The 21,793-nt window shown below is 38.0% G+C and overlaps 1 protein-coding gene and 1 pseudogene across 10 annotated transcripts in view; one reads left to right on the forward strand and one right to left on the reverse strand.

The window, feature by feature from the left end:
- TSGA10 (testis specific 10) overlaps window positions 1–21,793 on the reverse strand; it is a 137,760-nt gene that overhangs the window by 67,217 nt on the left and 48,750 nt on the right. For all 10 annotated transcript variants that reach the window (XM_053588362.1, XM_053588365.1, XM_053588364.1 and 7 more), the window contains one exon: window positions 21,284–21,435. In XM_053588362.1, the coding sequence (XP_053444337.1) occupies window positions 21,284–21,435 (152 nt within the window). The remainder of the gene's footprint in view (window positions 1–21,283; window positions 21,436–21,793) is intronic.
- LOC128583799 (probable ribosome biogenesis protein RLP24) lies at window positions 4,642–5,132 on the forward strand (annotated as a pseudogene).

A 21,793-nucleotide genomic window follows, 5' to 3' on the forward strand; every position in this document is an offset into this window, starting at 1 on the left:
GATTCTGCCAAGAGACTTGTAGAATAGATAAATAAATTCAGCAAAGTCTTAGGTTATAAAATGAATGTACACAAATCAGTACCATTCCTATATGCCACCAACAGTGAAGCTGAGAATTAATTAAAAGACTCAATACATACCACAATAGCAACAAAGAAAACAAAATACCTGGGGATATATTTAACCAAGGAAGTAAAAGACATCTACAAGAAGATCTAAAAAACACAGAGGAAAAGAAATTGCAAAGAAAGTTTAAGAAATGGAAAAACCATGTCATGCTCATAGATCAGCAGAATCAACATTGTTAAAATGTCCATATTATCCAAAGTCATTTACAGATTCAATAAATCAATATTAAAATACTAATGTCATTATTTGCAGAACTTGGAAAAATAATTCTATGTTTTATATGGAACCAGAAAACACCCTATATAGCCACAACAACTTTAAGCAAAAAGAACAAATTGGGAGGCATCGATTTACCAACCAGAGTATAAGCTGTACTACAAAGCTACAGTACACAAAGCAGTATGGTACTGGCACAAGAACAGAGACATAGACCAATGGATCAGAACAGAGAATCTAGGTATAAAATCATCTTCATACTAACATCTGATCTTTGACAAAGCAGACAAAAATATACACTGGAAAAAAATCTGTGTTCAATATAAAGTGTTAGGAAAATGTAGATAGCCACCTGCAGAAGACTGAATCAGGATCCACACCTCTTGCCACTCACAAAAACTAGTGATGGTGGATAAAAGACTTAAACCTCTAAGACATGAAACTATACAAATTCTAAAAGGAAATGTTGGAAAAACTTTTGTAGATATTGGCCTAGCAAAGAATTTATGAAGAAGACCCCAAAAGCAATCACAGCAACAAAATAAATAAATTAGACCAATAATTACAAAGCTTCTGCACAGCCAAGGAAACAATCATTAGAATGAATAGACACCCTGCAGAATGAGAGAAAACATCTGCATGCTATACATCTGATAAACAGCTGATAACCAGATACAAAGTCAAATCAGCAAAAAAGAAAAAAAAAACCTACCCCATTAAAAAGTGGACAAAAGACATGAACAGAAACTTCAAAAGAAGATAAACTAATGGTGAACAAATATATGACAAAATACTCAACATCCCTAATCATTAGGGAAATGCAAATCAAAACCACAATGAGATATTATCTAACTCCAGTGAGAATAGTTCTTATCAAAAAGTCCCAAAACAAGTGGTGATGTGGATGTGGAGAGAAAGGAACATTTACACACTGTTTGTAAGACTGCAAACTAGTACAACCTCTATGGAAAGTAGTAGGGAGATTCCTGTAAGAACTAAAAGTAGACCTACTGATTGATCCAGTAATCCCACCATTGGGTACTTATCCAATGAAAAAAAGACACTTTATAAAAAGACACCTGCACTCACATATTTACTGCACCACAATTCACAATTGCAAAGATGTGGAAACAACCCAAGTGCTCATGAACACTTGAGTGAATTAACAAAACGTGGTATATGTATACCATAGAGTACTACTCAGCCATAAAATGATCTCTCTCAACCAGAGACCGTTTTTCTAGATGAAGTATCACAAGAATAGAAAAACAAACGCCACATGTACTCACTACTATATTGGAAGTAATCAGTCAACCCTTAGGTGCACGTATGGAAATAACACTCAGTGGAAATCAAGCAGGTAGAAGGTGGGAGGAGGGGTGGATAAATTCACAATTAAGTGAATTGACACTTACATTCACGCCAGTGCACACTTATCTGGGTGACCGGCCACACGTATAACTTTGACTCAAACTGTCCCAAAGCAATTCACATAACAAAAACATTTGTATCCCTGTAATATTGTGGAATTTAAAAATAATAATAAAAGAAAGGTAATATAAGCGGAGAGATACAAACTCGAATCGAATGGAAATTCTAGAAATAAAAAACAATGTAGCAGAAATGAATAATGCCCTTGATATATACTGCTGAAGAAAACAATCATTGAGCTTGAAGACAAGTCAATAAAAACTTCCTGAACTGAAATGCAAAAAGAAAAAAGGATTAAAAAATAAGACAGGCTTGGTGACTGTGACTCAAGCAGCTAAGGCGCCAGCCGCATACACCTGCGCTGGAGGGTTTGCATCCAGCCCGGGCCCACCAAACAACAATGACGGCTGCAACCAAAAAATAGCCAGGCATTGTGGCAGGTGCCTGTAGTCCAAGCTACTTGGGAGGCAGAGGCAGGAGAATTGCTTGAGCCTAGGAGTTGGAGGTTGCTGTGAGCTGTGATGCCATGGCATTCTACCCAAGGCAACAGCTTGAGGCTCTGTCTCAAAAAAAAGACAGAATATCCAAGAACTGTGGATGTACTTGAAATACCAAAAAAGAAAAAATAATAGAGCAGAAGATAAGAAATATTTGACTTAAATGTGACTTAGAACTTTTGAAAATTTATGTACATTACCTATATGCAGAGAACTTTAGGAAAGATTCATAGAAGATCTAACAGGGAGTTACTTCATGTTGATGAATTGAAACATCCAATATTGTTAAAATGTCAATTGTTCTAAACTTTATCTATGGATTCAAAGCAATCTCAATTAAAACTGTAGCCAACTACATCATACACATTAAAAAAGTGATTCTAAAATATATATGGGAAGACAAAAAGCTCAGAATAGGCAATATATATCAAAGAAGCAGACAATGTTTGAGGTCTCTCATTACCTGGTTTTAAGATTTAAAAATAAAACCATAGTAATTAAGAGCTAATGGTTTGGCAAAACAGATACATCTGAGGTAGGAGGATCGCTTAAGCCCAGGAGTTCAAGGCTGACCTGGGCAACATAGAGAGACCATACACAGAGCAGTAAAGCAGAATGGAGAGCTGAGAAATAGATCCACCTAAATACAGTCAAGTGAAGCTTGACAAAGGGGTAATGGTAATTCAATGGGGAATCAATAGTGCTGAAACAATTTTTAGCATGTCCGTATGCAAACCTAATGGACTTAACATCTTTCACAAAAATTAAATCAAAATGAATCATTGTCCTTAAGTGTAAAATGTAAAACTATGTAACTTCCAGAAGGAAACATAAGAGAAAAATCTATGTGCCCTTGGGTTTGGTGGTGTATTTTTAAATAAGCATGTATAACATCAAAAGCATAATCCATTCCTGTGGCTCAAAGGAGTAGGGCGCCGGCCCCATATGCTGGAGGTGGCGGGTTCAAGCCCAGCCCGGGCCAAAAACTGCAAAAAAAAAAAAAAAGAAGCATAATCCATGAGAGAAAAAGTTGAAAAGTTGGACTTTATTAAAATTAAATATTTCTGCTTCCCAGAAAAACACTGTTAAAAGAATGAAAAGACAAAGCATAGATTGGGAAGGTATATTTTCAAAATACATCTGATAAGAAAATATATCCAAGGGCCAGGTGCAGTGGCTCATGCCTGTAATCCTAACACTCTGGAAGGCCGAGGCGAGTGGACTGCCTGAGTTCACAAGTTTGAGACCAGCCTGAGCCAGAGTGAGACCTCATCTTTAAAAATAGCCGGGTGTTGTGGCGGGCTACTTGGGAGTAAGAGAACCACTTGAGCCCAAGAGTTTGAGGTTGCTATGAGCTATGATGCCACAGCACTCTACTGAAGGTGACAAGGTGAGACTCTGTCTCCATAAAAAAAAAAAAAAGAAAGAAAGAAAAAGAAAATATATACAAAATATACAAGGAGCTCTTGATACTCGACAATAGGTAAAATTAAAAAGTTAGAAATAAGTAAAATATTTAGATGAACAGTTTACCAAGGAAGATATAAAAATGGAAAATAAACACATAAAAAGATGTTTCACATCATTTTTTACTAGAAAACCGCAAATTATAACAATGACATATCATAGATAAAATTCAAAAGTAAGAAAATATCAAATGCTAGCAAGGACATGAAGCAACAGAAATTTATTGCTAGTAGGAATGCAAAATGGTAAGGCCACTTTAAAAGAAAGTTTGGCAGTTTCTGATAAAACTAAATATAGTTTTATTATATGATCTAGCAATTATGCTCCTAAGTATCTGCTAAACTGATCTGAAAACTTATGTTCACATAAAAACCTGTACAGGAAAGTTTATGCCAGTTTTAGTCATAATTACCAAAAACATAGAAGCAAACAAGATATCCTTCAATAGATGAAAAACCAAACAAAATGTGATGTATCAGACAATGGGATGGATATTCAGTGAGAAGAAGAAACAGCTATCAAGGTACATGGATGAACTTTAAATATATGTTGCTAAGCCAATCACAAAAGGCTACATACTAGATGATTCCAAATATATGACATTCTGTAAAAGGCAAATGCTACAGTGAAATCAAAATCAACAGGAATAAAGCATATTGACTGCATATACCATACCCTTGATGTATATGTACACTAAAATGGCACTTTATGTGATCTTCCTCTCAGAAACATATTACCATAGTCTGATCATGAGACAAGCATCAAACAAACCCCAATCAAGAGACATTCTACAAAATACCTGATGAATGTTTCTCAAAATTGTCAAGGTCATCAAAAACAAGAAATGCTGACTTCCACTGGAGTTTGGTGTTTGGTCAGTAGGGACCCACGCATGTTCAACATGTATATTGAGAAGTGTTATTTCTATTCAGAGCCAATCTGCCCTGGCCATGGCATGATGTCCATCCACAAAATGATTGCAAGGTGTTCAGATTTTTTAAATCCAGATGTCATAAAAACTTCAAAAAGAAGTGCAATCCTTGGTAGGTCAGGTGGGCTAAAGCATTCTGGAAAGCAGCTGGTAAAAAGCTTATAGTGGACAATTCATTTGAATGTGAAAAACAGACATGAACCTATCAAATACCAGAGAGAGCTATGGAATAAAACTACTGATGTAATGAAGAAAGTTGAAGAGATCAAACAGAAACGTCAAGCTAAATTTATAACGAGCAGTTGAAGAAAAATAAAGAGTTACAGAAAGTTCAGGACATCAAAGAAGTCAAGCAAAACATCCATCTTATCTGAGACCCTCTTGCAAGCAAAGGAAAGCAGCTTGAGGAGAAAATGGTACAGCAATTACAAGAGGATGTGGACAAGGAATATGTTTCTTAAAAATTTTACTGTCTGTAACCATTTCTATATTTACTTTTGAAAATGTCCTTTGGAGACTAGAACTTCTAAGTTATTGATTTATTTTTTACATAAGGTCACTCAAATGAAAGGAGATTAAAAATGTATCTCCTACATTTCTGTCCATAAAACATTAGATAGTATGGATATTTGATTGCATCTCAGTGTTAATCCTTCACGGATAGATGTGCTTCTATAAGTTATGAAAATTTTGTGTGTAAAAACAGAAGTGAATTGTGGGCACAAAATGGTCATGTCATTTGGATGGCCCTCGATAGCATTTATGTAGTAACTAAGGACAAAAGTTCTGTCTAGTGATATGCAAAATAAAATTTTCTTTGCAGTACAATAATTCCTTTATTAATGTTATACAAGGGGGGATACAAGAAGGAACTGTGACCATTAGCTTCCAAAAATATCTTTTATTTTGATCAGTATCTCCTGTTTTGGGTTATTAGCATTTTTTAAGAGCATAACAGCCTTGTATCACAAAGCCTATACTGAACTATTTTGGCCTGGTTTAACTGTTCTAATAGGTAGTTTTGAATGTTGAGGATGAAAGCTGAATAATCTTTGCCTGAAATGGTACTATATAATTTCCACTTTGGAGAATACTCAGTTCTAACTGTGACTCCTGGTAAAACAAGCTTTATTTTTCTAGCCAGCAGTGATCTAGAAGCAGAAGAATCCCAGTGCCTTTTAAAATTTGTTGTGATTTTCTTTATAAAAACTCCTAATTGTTTTTAGAAAATAGAATTTATGGGTAGAGAATCTGTCCATTAGTTGCACAGAAAATAAAACCATTTTTAAAGTTAAAAAAAAGGAAAAGCCTGAGACTGTCAGAGCCAAAAGAAGCCAAAGAAGAAAGGACAACTAAACCTAATGTGCTATCCTGGATGGGGCTCTGGAACAGTAAAAGGACATTAGGAAAAAAGTAAGGAAATCATAAAGTATAAACTTTAGTTAATAAGAAATTTATCAGTATTAGTTCATTAATTGTAATAAATTTACCATACTAATGTTAAGATGTGAAGGTTAGGGAAAACTGGGTGTGAGATGCATAGGAAATCCATATTATCTTCACAATTTTTCTGCAAATCTAAACTGTACCAAAATAAAAAATGTAATTTAAAAAAAACAACTGAATGTTCATATAAAATAAACAATGAGAAAGTAAAAGTTAAAAATTTTATTTATAATAGCATCAAACAATATTAAATATATAGAAATAAATCTGACAAAAGATAAACAAAAAGAACAAAAAGTACAAAACACTGAAGTAAACAACAGTGTTGTATTGGCATTAACATGCATAAATAGGCCCATGGAAAAATTTGATAATCAAGAAAGAGACCCACAAAAATCAAGAAAATTGACAAACCTTTAGCTAAATTAAGAAAGAAGAATAATCCTGAAAGAGATGAACAAAACTGGAGACCTCACATTTCCTGGCTTCAAAGCATGTTACAAAGCTACAGTAATCAAAATAGTATGGTACTGACATACAGACAAATGTATGGAACAGTGAAAAAGAATAAAGAACTCAAAAATAAACCTATACATTTATAGTCTAATGATCTTCGACAAGGGTGCCAAGACTATACAATGGAATAATGAGAGTCTCTTCAGCAAATGAGCTGATAAAAGTGAGTATCTCCATGCGAAGAAATTAAACTGGACCCTTATCTTATACCATACCCAGAAATAAACGCTAAAGAGATTAAATAATTAAATGTAAGACTTGGAACTATAAAACCCCTAGAAGATTGAGACTACATAAAATAAAACATTTCTGCACAGCAAAGGCAACACTAAACAGAGTTAAAAGGCGACCTAGAGGGTGGGAGACAAGATGGCAGACTGAAGCCAGCTTTCAACAAAGGCTCCCAACCAGAAGGAGAGTTAAGAGACAGGAATTTAGTAAGTATCCTGGTGGACTTGAGCCTCACCAAGAGAGAAGGCTGAAGAACGCACATCAACACCGCTGAGGCAAGTTGTGATCACAAGGACGCAAACAAAAGGTACAAAATCCACCACCAAGCGGACGGGAGTCCCCCTCCCCCATGAGACCGGCTCTAGAGCACCACAATTGAACAAGCGGGCAGAAATTAAAGGCCCTCCCACTACACTCCACGGGAGAGACCTTCTAAAAACTGGACCTACCTCCCCTACTGGGGTGCCGTGGCGTTCTCCTGCCGGACATAGGGCTGAATAAAACTTTGGGAATCCTTTGCCGGCAACCCTGAATCCCCGGCGCTCCCCTCCCGCCCACTGAGGTCTGGAGGCCTGTCCCCCAGGACTTCAGATCCTTGGGTGATTTCTCAAGGGGAGTGGACAGTCCCCGAGTTGCGACTGGTCAGCATTGACTCTGAGGCGCGCCGAGTGAGGAGAGGGCACCGGGCTGAGGGGGAGTCACGCCTCGCGGCACTTCCCTGCGGTGCAGTGCAGCAACCCTCCCCAGGCATATGGGGCCCAAGACTGAATCAGACTCTGGCCTCCCCGCTGAGAGCTGAGAACCCCTACTCTCACTCGGGGTCTGAGGGCCTATCCCCCAGGAGTTCGGCTCCTTGGGTGATTTCTCGAGGGGAGTGCACAGTGCCTGAGCTGCGTCAGGTCAGCGCTGACTCTGGGACACGTGAGCGAGGAGAGGGCACTCTGCTGAGGGGAAATCAAGCCTTGGCGGCACTTCCCTGCGGTGCAGTGCAGGAGCCCTACCCGGACCGTAGTATTGCGTGAAACTGAATGAACCTCTAGCTTCCCCCCGCCCCACTCCCAATCGGGGTCTGGGGGCCCATCCCCCAAGAGTTCTGATTCTTGGGGGATCTCTTAAGGGGTGTGGACCCAGCACAAACTGCGGCCGCTCAGTGCTGACTCTGGGGCGCGGGACAGAGGAGAAAAGGGTCGCCTGAGTGCCCACACCAGAGCAGCAGTTCCCTGGAGGTAGATCAACAGCCGTTTTTTCTTTAACGGCAGAACGCTCACTTCTGGATATTCTGAGGCCACACCCCCTGTCTCCCTGGGCAACCAGAGGAGGCCACCGGTGACACGGCTCACAAACCCGGAAGCCTCCAGGGCCGACCCAGAGAGGTGTTCAGACGCAATTCTCCAGCAGCAAAGACGTTTGAACTCAAAACAGCCCGTCTCCTGTAGGCGACGACAGGAACAGAGACAGAACCTCACAAAGTTGTCTGTTCTGTTCTGTTCTGTTAGCAGCATGCATCAGGGACGGGGCTAAGCTGAGTGAACACCTCCTTCCCATCACCTGCATCAAACACTCAAAGATGTCAGGCCCCATCTCCTCCTGCTAGATAGCGGCAGTCTGCGGGGGCCTGGCAGACTTCCTTGCGATTCAGGCAGGTGCAAACGCCTGGAGTCTCTGTTCACTGCAAGCAACTGGGTTAGCCATCTGCAGAGATACCAGTGACTGGGTCCGATGGAGGGGCAAAGTGGGGAAGGAGATGTCAACCTTCCCAGACTGCTCTGTTTGCTGGGTGGCTCCTCCTGACTCCACGCTGCACTGGGGTGAGCTGTGTCAGAGGAGTCACCAGGCCCCTGTGATCCAGTTCCCAGAGACCTCTTGAACCCTTCCACCTGAGACAAGTGCCGATTGAGACAGTTGATTCGGACCTTTTGAACTGGGCTAATAGACTGAGGACTCTTCAGGCGGTGCCCTGGGTGTGCGATTGTAGGAAGGTTTGATTCTCCTTTTCCAACTGGGGCCAGAGGTGGGCAGGCGGGGTGACTTAATTGCTGATTTTTCCACACAGCTGAGACTTCAAGCCAGAGTAGAAGTTGCAATCGGATCAAACAGAAACCAGCTGAAAACAAGACAGAACCACTTTGCTCCACCACACCAGACAGGGCCCCAGTTTCTCAGGCCACAACACTGTACGGGCCCTCGATAAAACCCCAGGGGAAAAACCAAAGGGAGTAAACCATGGGGCGGAATCAGCAGAAAAACTCTGGTAACATGAATAACCAGAATAGATCAACCCCCCCAAGAAAAGATACGGCAGATGTGATTGAAGATCCCATTCATAAACAACTGGCTGAGATGTCAGAAGTCGAATTCAGAATTTGGTTTGCAGACAAGATTAATAAAATGGAATTAGGAATTCGAGGAGAAATTCAAAAATTGTCTCAAGAATTTAACGAATTTAAAGACAAAACCACCAAAGACTTAGACACACTGAAACAAGAAATTACAGCCCTCAAAGATATTAAAAATACAGTAGAATCCCTCAGTAACAGAATGGAGCAAGCAGAAGAAAGGATTTCTGACATTGAAGATAAAGTCTTCGAACGCTCCCAATCTCTCAAAGAGGAAGAGAAATGGAGAGCAAAAACGGATCACTCACTCAGAGAGCTCTCAGATAATTCGAAAAAAAAACAACATAAGGGTTATAGGAATTTCAGAGAATGATGAAGTGGCTGCCAAGGACACAGAGGCCCTTCTACATGAAATTATGAAAGAAAATTTTCCAGACATGCCTAGAGAATCTGAAATTCAGATAGCAGACAGCTTCAGAACCCCAGCACGATTCAACCCCAATAAGCCATCTCCCAGACATATCATAATTAGCTTCACTAAAGTTAACATGAAAGAGAAGATTCTCAAAGCAGCCCGGCGAAAGAAAACTATAACATACAAAAGTAAGAATATTAGAATAACTGCAGATCTCTCTGCTGAAACTTTTCAAGCAAGAAGAGGCTGGTCATCAACTTTTAATCTCCTAAAGCAAAAAAACTTTCAACCCAGGATCTTGTATCCAGCTAAACTGAGTTTCATCTATGATGGAGAAATTAAATACTTCAATGACGTTCATATGTTGAAAAAATTTGCCATAAGTAAACCAGCTCTTCAGGATGTTCTCAGACCTATCCTCCACAATGACCAACCCAATCCTATACCACAAAAGTCAACTCACTCAGAAACTTCGGATCAAACTCCAACTTCCACACTGGCGAAAGGATTAAAAATGTCCACTGGACCTTTGAAAAACTCGATACCCAAAATTCCACCAGACTTATCAATACTCTCCATCAATGTGAATGGCTTAAACTGTCCTCTAAAGAGTCATAGGTTAGCTGACTGGATACAAAAACTCAAGCCAGATATTTGTTGCATACAAGAGTCACATCTCAACTTAAAAGACAAATACAGACTCAGGGTGAAAGGATGGTCATCCATATTTCAGGCAAATAGTAATCAGAAAAAAGCAGGTGTTGCAATTTTATTTGCAGATACAGTAGGCTTTAAACCATCAAAAGTAAGGAAGGACAAGAATGGTCACTTCATATTTGTTAAGGGTAATACTCAATATGACGAGATCTCAATTATTAATATCTATGCACCCAACCAGAATGCACCTCAATTTATAAGAGAAACTCTAACAGACATGAGTAACTTGATTTCCTCCAGCTCCATAATCGTCGGAGATTTCAACACTCCCTTGGCAGTGTTGGATCGATCCTCCAGAAAGAAGCTGAGCAAAGAAATCTTAGATTTAAACCTAACCATCCAATATTTAGATTTAGCAGACATCTACAGAACATTTCATCCCAACAAAACTGAATACACATACTTCTCATCAGCCCACGGAACTTACTCCAAAATTGACCACATTTTAGGTCACAAGTCTAACCTCAGTAAATTTAAAGGAATAGAAATTATTCCATGCATCTTCTCGGACCATCATGGAATAAAACTTGAATTGAGTAACAACAGGAATCTGCATACCCATACAAAAACATGGAAGTTAAATAACCTTATGCTGAATGATAGCTGGGTCAGAGATGAGATTAAGAAAGAAATCACCAATTTTTTGGAACAAAATGACAATGAAGACACAAGCTATCAGAACCTCTGGGACACTGCAAAGGCAGTTCTAAGAGGGAAATTCATAGCACTGCAAGCCTTCCTCAAGAGAACGGAAAGAGAGGAAGTTAACAACTTAATGGGACATCTCACGCAACTGGAAAAGGAAGAACATTCCAACCCCAAACCCAGTAGAAGAAAAGAAATAACCAAAATTAGAGCAGAATTAAATGAAATTGAAAACAAAAGAATAATACAACAGATCAATAAATCAAAAGCTGGTTTTTTGAAAAGGTCAATAAAATAGATAAACCTCTGGCCAACCTAATCAGGAAAAAAAGAGTAAAATCTCTAATATCATCAATCAGAAACAACAAAGACGAAATAACCACAGACTCATCAGAAATCCAAAAAATCCTTAATGAATATTACAAGAAACTTTATTCTCAGAAATATGAAAATCTGAAGGAAATAGACTGATACTTGGAAGCACGCCACCTTCCAAGACTTAACCAGAATCAAGTGGAAATGTTGAACAGACCCATATCAAGTTCAGAAATAGCATCAACTATACAAAACCTCCCTAAAAAGAAAAGCCCGGGACCAGATGGTTTCACGTCAGAATTCTACCAAACCTTTAAAGAGGAATTAGTACCTATATTACTCAACCTGTTCCAAAATGTAGAAAAAGAAGGAAGACTACCCAACACGTTCTATGAAGCAAATATCACCCTGATCCCCAAACCAGGAAAAGACCCAACAAGAAAAGAAAATTATAGACCAATATCACTAATGAATATAGATGCAAAAATATTCAACAAGATCCTAACAAACAGAATCCAGCAACACATCAAACAAATTATACATCATGACCAAGTTGGTTTTATCCCAGGGTCTCAAGGCTGGTTCAATATACGTAAATCTATAAATGTAATTCAGCACATAAACAAATTAAAAAACAAAGACCATATGATTCTCTCAATTGATGCAGAAAAAGCTTTTGATAATATCCAGCATCCCTTCATGATCAGAACACTCAAGAAAATTGGTCTAGAAGGGACTTTTCTTAAACTGATAGAGGCTATCTACAGCAAACCCACAGCCAATATCATATTGAATGGAGTTAAATTGGAATCATTTCCACTCAGATCAGGAACCAGACAAGGCTGCCCATTGTCTCCATTGCTTTTCAACATTGTAATGGAAGTTTTAGCCACCGCAATTAGGGAAGAAAAGGCGATCAAGGGTATCCATATAGGGTCAGAAGAGATCAAACTTTCGCTCTTCGCAGATGATATGATTGTGTATCTGGAAAACACTAGGGACTCTACTACAAAACTCCTAGAAGTGATCAAGGAATACAGCAGCGTCTCAGGTTACAAAATCAACATTCATAAATCGGTAGCCTTTATATACACCAACAACAGTCAAATTGAAAAAGCAGTTAAGGACTCTATCCCATTCACAGTAGTGCCAAAGAAGATGAAATATTTGGGAATTTACCTAACAAAAGACGTGAAAGATCTCTATAAAGAGAACTATGAAACTCTAAGAAAAGAAATAGCTGAAAATGTTAACAAATGGAAAAACATACCATGCTCATGGCTAGGAAGAATCAACATTATCAAAATGTCCACACTACCCAAAGCAATATATAATTTCAACGCACTCCCTATTAAAGCTCCACTGTCATATTTTAAAGATCTTGAAAAAACATTACTTCGTTTTATATGGAATCAGAAAAAACCTCGAATAGCCAAGACATTACTCAGAAATAAAAACAAAACAGGAGGAATCACACTACCAGACCTCAGACTTTACTACAAATCGACAGTGATCAAAATAGCATGGTATTGGCACAAAAACAGAGAAGTAGATATCTGGAATAGAATAGAGAACCAAGAGATGAATCCAGCTACTTACCGCTATTTGATTTTTGACAAGCCAATTAAAAACATTCAGTGGGGAAAAGATTCCCTATTTAACAAATGGTGCTGGGTGAACTGGCTGGCAACCTGCAGAAGACTGAAATTGGACCCACACCTTTCACCATTAACTAAGATAGACTCTCATTGGATTAAAGATTTAAACTTAAGACATGAAACTATAAAAATACTAGAGGAGAATGCAGGGAAAACCCTTGAAGAAATTGGTCTGGGTGAGTATTTCATGAGGAGAACCCCCCGGGCAATTGAAGCAGCTTCAAAAATACACTACTGGGACTTGATCAAACTAAAAAGCTTCTGCACAGCTAAGAACACAGTAAGCAGAGCAAGCAGACAGCCCTCAGAATGGGAGAAGATATTTGCAGGGTATAACTCTGACAAAGGTTTAATAACCAGAATCCACAGAGAACTCAAACGCATCAGCAAGAAAAAAACAAGGGATCCCATCGCAGGCTGGGCAAGGGATTTGAAGAGAAACTTCTCTGAAGAAGACAGGCGCACGGCCTTCAGACATATGAAAAAATGCTCATCATCTTTAATCATCAGAGAAATGCAAATCAAAACTACTTTGAGATATCATCTAACTCCAATGAGACTAGCCTATATCACAAAATCTCAAGACCAGAGATGTTGGCATGGATGCGGAGAAAAGGGAACACTTCTGCACTGCTGGTGGGAATGCAAATTAATACATTCCTTTTGGAAAGATATATGGAGAACACTCAGAGATCTAAAAATAGATCTGCCATTCAATCCTGTAATTCCTCTGCTGGGCATATACCCAGAAGACCAAAAATCACAACATAACAAAGATATTTGTACCAGAATGTTTATTGCAGCCCAATTCATAATAGCTAAGTCATGGAAAAAGCCCAAGTGCCCATCGATCCACGAATGGATTAATAAATTGTGGTATATGTATACCATGGAATACTATGCAGCCTTAAAGAAAGATGGAGACTTTACCTCTTTCATGTTTACATGGATGGAGCTGGAACATATTCTTCTTAGTAAAGTATCCCAAGAATGGAAGAAAAAATACCCAATGTACACAGCCCTACTATGAAACTAATTTGGGACTCTCACATGAAAGCTATAACCCAGCTACAACTTAACAATAGGGGGAAGTGGGAAAGGGGGGGGTGGGTAGAGGGAGGGGAATCGGTGGGATCACACCTGTGGTGCATATTACAGGGGTATTTGCGAAACTTGGTAAATGTAGAATGTAAATGTTTTGGCACAGTAACTGAGATAACGCCGGAAAGGCTATGTTAACCACTGTGATAAAAATGTGTCAAATGGTTTATGAAGTGAGTATATGATGCCCCATAATCATATCATTGTATACAGTTATGATTTAATAAAAAAATTAAAAAAAAATTAAAAAGGCGACCTACAGGATAGGAGATAATATTTGCAAACCATGTGTATGATAAAGGCTTAATATCCAAATTATGCAAAAAATTCATACAACTTAGTAGCAAAAGAACAAACTACTCCATTAAAAAATGAGCAAAGGACTTGAAGAGACATTTCTCCAAAGAAGACATGCAAATGACCAAAAGATACACATAAATATGAAAAGATGCTGAACATTAATAACTGTCAGAGAAATTAACATCAAAACCACAATGAGGTCTCACTTTATACCTGTTAGGACAATTATTAAAAAAAAAAAAAAAAGACAAGACCAGAGCAGAAAATAGCAAGTGTTCACAAAGATGTGGAGAACTGGAACACTGTTCATACTGCTGGTGGGAAGGTAAAATGGTACAGCTACTAACGAAAACAGCACAGAGTCTTCTCAAAATTATAAAAATAGGAAGAATGACAGCAACAGATTAGAGGGGACACTAGCCTTCATCTCACCCCACCACAAAAAACAATTAGACATGAAATAAAATACCTGAGGAAGGTCTCAGGGTCCTTTAAGAGCCTGTAACAAAACAGTAGAGAAGAAAGACAGAGCATAACTGTTCAGAAATTATTTCTGTGTAGATTAGAATACGTGAGACATCTGTAGATAACTAGAAACAAATAAGGGCAGTGGCTATCAGCATCAGCCACATGATGGATACCACCATGGTCCTCATTAGCCTGCTCAGAGGACATTAGCAGCTTTTGCCACTGAGGTAACCAGTAGCCATCCCCACCACAGACCTCCTAGAGAAAGAAAGCTGCTAAGCTCCCTCTCTCCCACTGTATTGCTGCCCTGGGACTAGGACCACAACCATGCCCAAATCTGTGTACATTCCAGACCACAGAGTCATGGCTGCTCCATCTGTGCCAGCACTACAGACTCTAGCTGCACCATGTGTATCCACACTTCTGCCACCACTGCTGTGGGATAGCCTTGCCCTAGCACCCCAAACATATGATGCCCTATGGACCATGGCTGTGCTGCTGTTCCATGACTGTTCCTGGATCAGACATCTGAGATAACATCACAGCAAGCTAGCCAGTGCCCCTTATGGCTGCACTCCAGGCCATAGCTCCTCAGCCACTCTGCATACCAGCACCTGGGACACCAGAACCACTGCTGTAGCAGACATGTTTGCACCCTTACCCCACCAACAACTGGAACCCTGCACACCTGTACTCTGGACCCTGGCTCTGAGGCCATTATGTGAATGCCCACACACAGGACACTAATGCCAAGATAAATACCCTCAGCCATAACCTCCCCTATAGGAGATAGAAAGAGATCAGGCTACTGCTGTTGTCACCAAAGAACTCAATTGTGCTTGCCACCATTGTAAACATCTACAGCCTTGGCTACTGAAGGACCCCTGCAATCTTCACCAATGACAAAGACAGCTAACAGAGCTAAATTAAGTATGCTGCTGGAGCCTCCTTGGAGCCTGAACCATTGTTCCACCTAGCCAGGTACCCATATGCCCACCCATAGGCGAAGATTTTTCTCTACTTAAATCAGTCTGTGAAGTTTACAAGAGGTGACTGGTATATCAAATGCACAGACATCAATGCAAAGCAACAAGAAACATAAAGAAACCAAGAAAACTTCACACCATGAAAGAAACACAATAATTTTCCAGTAACCAAATCAAATAAAATGCAGATCTAGGAATTACCTAACAAACAATTCAAACTAGCAATTTTCAGGAAGGTAATCAAGCTATAAGACTACATAAATAGACAACAAAGCAAACAACATACAAACAAGTTCAACAGAGAGAAATTATTTTCAAAACAAAAGAAAAGAAAGAAATTTTTAAAAGACCACAACAGAAATGCTAGAGTTAAAAAACAGTGAATGAATTAAACAATGCAATAGAGAACATCAATAGCAAGCTAGAGGAAGCCCTCAAAAAAGAAAAAATCTTTAAATTTGAAGGCATATCATTTAAAAATATCCAGTCAGGCTGAGCACAGTGGCACATGCTTGTAATCCTAACACTCTGGGAGGCCAAGGCAGGTGGTTCCCTTGAGCTCAGAAGTTTGAGAACAGCCTGAGCAAGAATGAGACCCCATTTCTATAAAAAATGGAAAAAATAGCCAGGCATCATGGCAGGCATCTGTAGTCCCAGCTACTAAGGAAGCTGAGGGACGAAGCATTCAACATCACTAAACCTCAAGGAAATGCAAATCAAAACCACAAGGAGATATCACCTCATACCTGTGAGGATGGCTATTATCAAAAAGACAGGAGATAACAAGCATTAACAAAGATGTAGAGAAAAGGAAATCCTCATACATTGTTGGTGGAAATGTAAATTGGTACAGCCAATTATGAAAAACAGTATGGAGGTTCCTCTAAAAGTCAAAAATAGAACTACCATGTCATCTAGCAATCCCACTTCTGGGTATACAACCACAGGAAATAAAATCACTACCTCAATGTTCCCTACAGTATTATTCACAATAGCCAAAATATGGAAATAACCTAAGTTTTTATCAATGAGTGAATGAATAAATTATGGTATATAAACAATGGAATAATATTTAATCATAAAAATAGAGGAAATCTTACTATTTGTGACACACAATCTAAAGGGCATGGTATTAAATGAAGTCAGACACAGAAAGACAAACACTGAATTATATCATTTATGAGAATCTATAAAGTCAAACTTAAAGAAACAGAGTATTAGGATAGTTACCCGGGGTTGGGATGATATGAAAAATGGAGAGAGCAGGCCAGGCACAGGGGCTCATGCCTGTAATCCCAGCACTGTGGGAGGCTGAGGCTGGTGGATTGCTTGAACTCAGGAGTTCGAGACCAGCCTGAGCAAGAGCAAAACCCCACTTCTACAAAAATAGAAAAATTAGCTGGGTGTGGGAGCGCCTGTCATCTACCTACTCAGGAGGCTGAGGCAGAAGATTGCTTGAGCCCAAAACTTTGAGGTTGTGTGAGCTATAATGATGCCACGGTACTCTACCCAGGGTGGCAGAGTAAGACCTGTCTCAAAAACAAACAAACAAACAAATGGAGAGAGATTGCTCAAAGGATATAAACTTACGAGATAAATAGGTTGTGGAGACCTAATGTATAACATGGTGACTATTATTAATAATAATGGATACTTGAAATTTTCTAAGAATGTATTTTAAGCATTTTCATCACAAACACAGAAAAGGAACTATGTGAAATGATGGATATTTCAGTTAGGTTGATTATGGCAATCATTTCACAATATACACATACATCAAAACATCATGCTGTACCCCTTGAATATATACAGTTATTATTCATCAATTATACATCAACAAAGCTGGAAAAAATTTAAATAGAACCACCATATCATCCAATAATCCCACTTCTGAGTATTTATCCAATAGACTTGAAATCAGCATCTCAAAGAGGTATCTGCACTCTCATGCTCACTATAGCATGATGCAGAATAGCAAAGAAGTAGAAACAACCTAAATATCTATCAACATATGAATGGACAAAGAAAATGTATATATACATACACACACACAGAAATATTATTCAGTCTTAAAAAGAAATTCTGTCATATGCTACAACATAGATGAAACTTGAACTTATACTAAGTGAAATAAGACAGCCATGAAAGGACAAATACTGCATAATACTACATTTATAAGCAGTATCTAAATAAACTAAGAAATAGAAAGTAGAATGGTAATTATCAGGGACTGAGAGGAAGAGGAAATGGGGAATGCTGTTCAATGGATATAAAGGTTCAGTTATGTAAGATGAAAAAGTTCTAGAGAGCTGCTTTACAACATTGTTCTTATAGTTAACAATACTATACTATACACTAAAAGTTTGGAGCAGGGTAGCTTGAGTCCAGACGGGCAACAGAGTGAGAACCCACCAAGAGAAAGAAAAATAGGAAGGGAGGGAGGGAAAAAGGAAGAAACCCACACAGACAACTGACCTTCTACACAGATGCAAAGCAATTCAGTGAAGAAGGAATAGTCTTTTCAACAAATGGTGCTGGAACAACTGGACATCCATATGTAAAAATGGGAACTTCGAGTTACACTTTACACCATATAGAAAAATTAACTTGAAATGGCTCACAGTTCTAAATGTTAACAGCTAAAACTATAAAATTGCTAGGAGAAAAATGAGAGAAAATTCAGTGACCTCATGCTTGACAAAGATTTCTTAAAAACAAAATGCTGCACGTAAGTTTTTAAATCAATTAACTTCACTTAAAAGTCTTTTGCTTTTGGCTGCTGTGCCTGAGCGAGCACCAGCCATCCCTTAATAAATCATTCATTTCGTCTGCAAAAAAACAAAACAAAACAAAAACAAAAGTCTTTTGCTTTTTTAAAAGAGAAATAGTTTCAAACATAAACCTGAAAAAAGACTTACATTTAGAATATATAAAGAACTTTTTTTTTTTTTTTGTAGGAAAGGTATTTATTGGCAAGGAAGGGATGCTGCAGAGCGGCACCAAGGAGGAAAGAAAAGGGGGTGGGGGAGTGGGACAGAGAGAGGAGAGACCAAGAGAGACAGAGAGAGAAGAGAGAGGAGGAGCAGAATATATAAAGAACTTTTATAATTTAATAACACAAACTCAATAAAACTATACAGAAGATATATGGATGGCAAACAAGCACATGAACAGACACTAAAAGTCATTAATCACTAGGGAAGGGCAAGTTAAACCATACTACATACCTATTAAAATGGCTAAAATTAAAAAGATACTGTATACCAAGTTGGTGAGCTTTTTAACTATTGGAACACTCATACACTGCTGGTGTGAATATAAAATAAAATAGTGTAACCAATTTAGAAAACTTTAATGGTTTCTTCAAATGAAACATAAATCCATCATGTGACTCGGTTATTCTACTTGTAGGTTATTTATCCAAGAGATATAAAACCATGTCTACACAAAGACTTAATACAGAATGTTCTTATCACCTTTTTTTATTAGAGCCAAAAATTAGAAACAATCCAAATGTCTATGTTTATATCCATACAATACAGTACTACTTAACAACCAAAAGGAATGTAACTTTTTTTTTAAACATGACAATAGGAATAAATCCCAAAATATTTATGCTGATTGGAAGCAGGCCAACAAAAGAATACATGCTGTATGATTACATTTTTATGAAATTTTAGAAAATTCAAAACAATCTCTTTGGGCTCGTCATCCATAGCTAAGTGGTTAGGAAGCCAGCCACATACACCAGGGCTAGTGGGCTCGAACCTGGCCTGGGCCTGCTAAAAACAATGACAACAACAAATAGCCGGGCATTGTGGCGGGTGCCTGTAGTCCCAACTACTTGGGAGACTGAGGCAAGAGAATTGCTTAAGCCCAAGAGTTTGAGGTTGCTGTGAGCTATGATGCCATAGCACTCTTCAAGAGCGATACAGTGAGACTCTGTCTCAAAAAAAAAAAAAAAAAAACTCTCTATGGTAGAGTCTCAGCCTTCCTAGTAGCTGGAACTACAGGTGCATAACACCACATCTGGCTAATTTTTAAAAAAAACATATTTTTTGCTACATTGCCCAGGCTGGTCTCAAACTCCTGGCCTTAAAGTGATTTCCCAAAGCACTAAGATTATATAGGTGAGCCACTGCACTCACCCTCCCCAAATTATTAAATATCTATTAGAATATTTTTAAAAATAACTAAAATGCTTTTGAAAGTCTTCCAATTACATAGAAAAATGCTTATAGTATGTAATTAAATGAAATTGGTTAAATATAAAACTATATAGGGGCTGGTCCCAATTACATAGAAAGTTTATGTAATAAATGAAAACAGACAAATTTCTGGTTTGAAAAAGATCTATATTAATAGTAATTTTCCCCGGGTTATACAATCATGGGTAATTTAAATTTTCTTCATACTTTTCTCTATTTTCTGTATTCCAAGGTTTTCTTTGTTGTGTTGTCATCTTGTCTTATTATTGTTTTATCTGAATTTGCAATATTCTTATTAATAGGAAATGAAAAAACAAGTGAAGGGAAAGAATTTGAGTGATTATCTGTCCTGCCAAGTGATTCCAACCTATGCACCACATGTTCATAGATACATTGAAATTCAATGTTACTGAATCTGCAGAACCTCTATTTCTTACATTGACAAACAGTAAAACCACTAACCTAGAGGTCTTCAACAGCTCAGTCCTCCCAGACTTCCTGCCTGTATTGATGTTTCTTCTGCTAACATACTAGTATGTAGAAAGGACTCGGATGGTATTAGCATCCAATTAATAGATGTTCCATCACATGCTCCTCTTTCTCTGCTATGGCTTTTCTGTAAATTGTAACTCACCCTATTTGTAAGCAACTGTCAAACCTATGCCTGATGTTTTCTTATTCTATTTATATCCCAGAATAGAATTTAAAGTTATAAAGGTAAATCAAATGCTAAAGTCATATATGTTCTGTAACGAGAAGGACTTTGTAAAAGCTATTTCAGTTAAACACTGTGGTCTTTTGCAAATACGTGGTTAATTACAAAAGTTTTGAGATACATAAAAATCAAGAAACAAAATCCTCACTGATAGAAACAAATGAAGCCCTCCTAGCAACGCTGATAAACTGAGCAAGTTGAAACTTGCATGGGTAAATTGAAAAGGATGCTGAGCCTATGTTTCTTGGAAGTGAAATAATGAACCATAACACAGTCTGTCTAAAAACATTCATAAGTAAGATTACTTAGAAGTGCAAGTCATAGTTGTGTAGCAGGTCTAGTCTGTGATTGATTTTAGAAAAATTGTTCAATGTTTGCTGAATTTTCTACTATTGACTGAAAAGCTATGATTTTATAATATTATTGTGATTATTATTTCATACTAATCCTATCCGAAGTTGAAGTCAACAAATAATTTTCATTATAAAATATACTATAAAAAACAGAGCTATTAGTGATAGTAACTATTAGTTGTTTAAAGGTAACTGAGTTTACCTCAAAGAATTGTTCTCTGCTTTTTGTCTACCAAGTTCACTTTCAGTATCCATTGCCTTTCTTGCTAGTGATTTCATTTCTTTTTCCACGGTAGTTATGGTTTCCTTCATCAAAGTCATATTTGACATTTGCTCCATACGTTCATCGTCAAGCTATACAAGTAGAATGACAAGGTTACTGCCATACTTTAAAAAGCCTCAGTAATCTTCCTAAAGAGACATAGTCCCTCTGTAAAACTGTGATGTAGGACAAGATTTACATGATGAGGTGATTAGATTAGACCTAACTGCTGTGGGAGGTTTTATGGGCAAGGTATTGTGTAGCAGGACCCAAAACAAACCACTCTGTAGCTTTTCTATAAAGCCCATCACTGTGTATCAGTCTACATTTTTCAATCTGGCTCAATTTGACTATAACATACACATCTTATTTACAAAAGGATTTATTTGTTGTCCAACATAATAAATTACACATGTAAAATGGGATTACAAAAATAAAAATCTTTTTTTT

Source organism: Nycticebus coucang, chromosome 4 (assembly GCF_027406575.1).
Source record: "Nycticebus coucang isolate mNycCou1 chromosome 4, mNycCou1.pri, whole genome shotgun sequence".
Taxonomy (NCBI): Eukaryota; Metazoa; Chordata; class Mammalia; order Primates; family Lorisidae; genus Nycticebus; species Nycticebus coucang.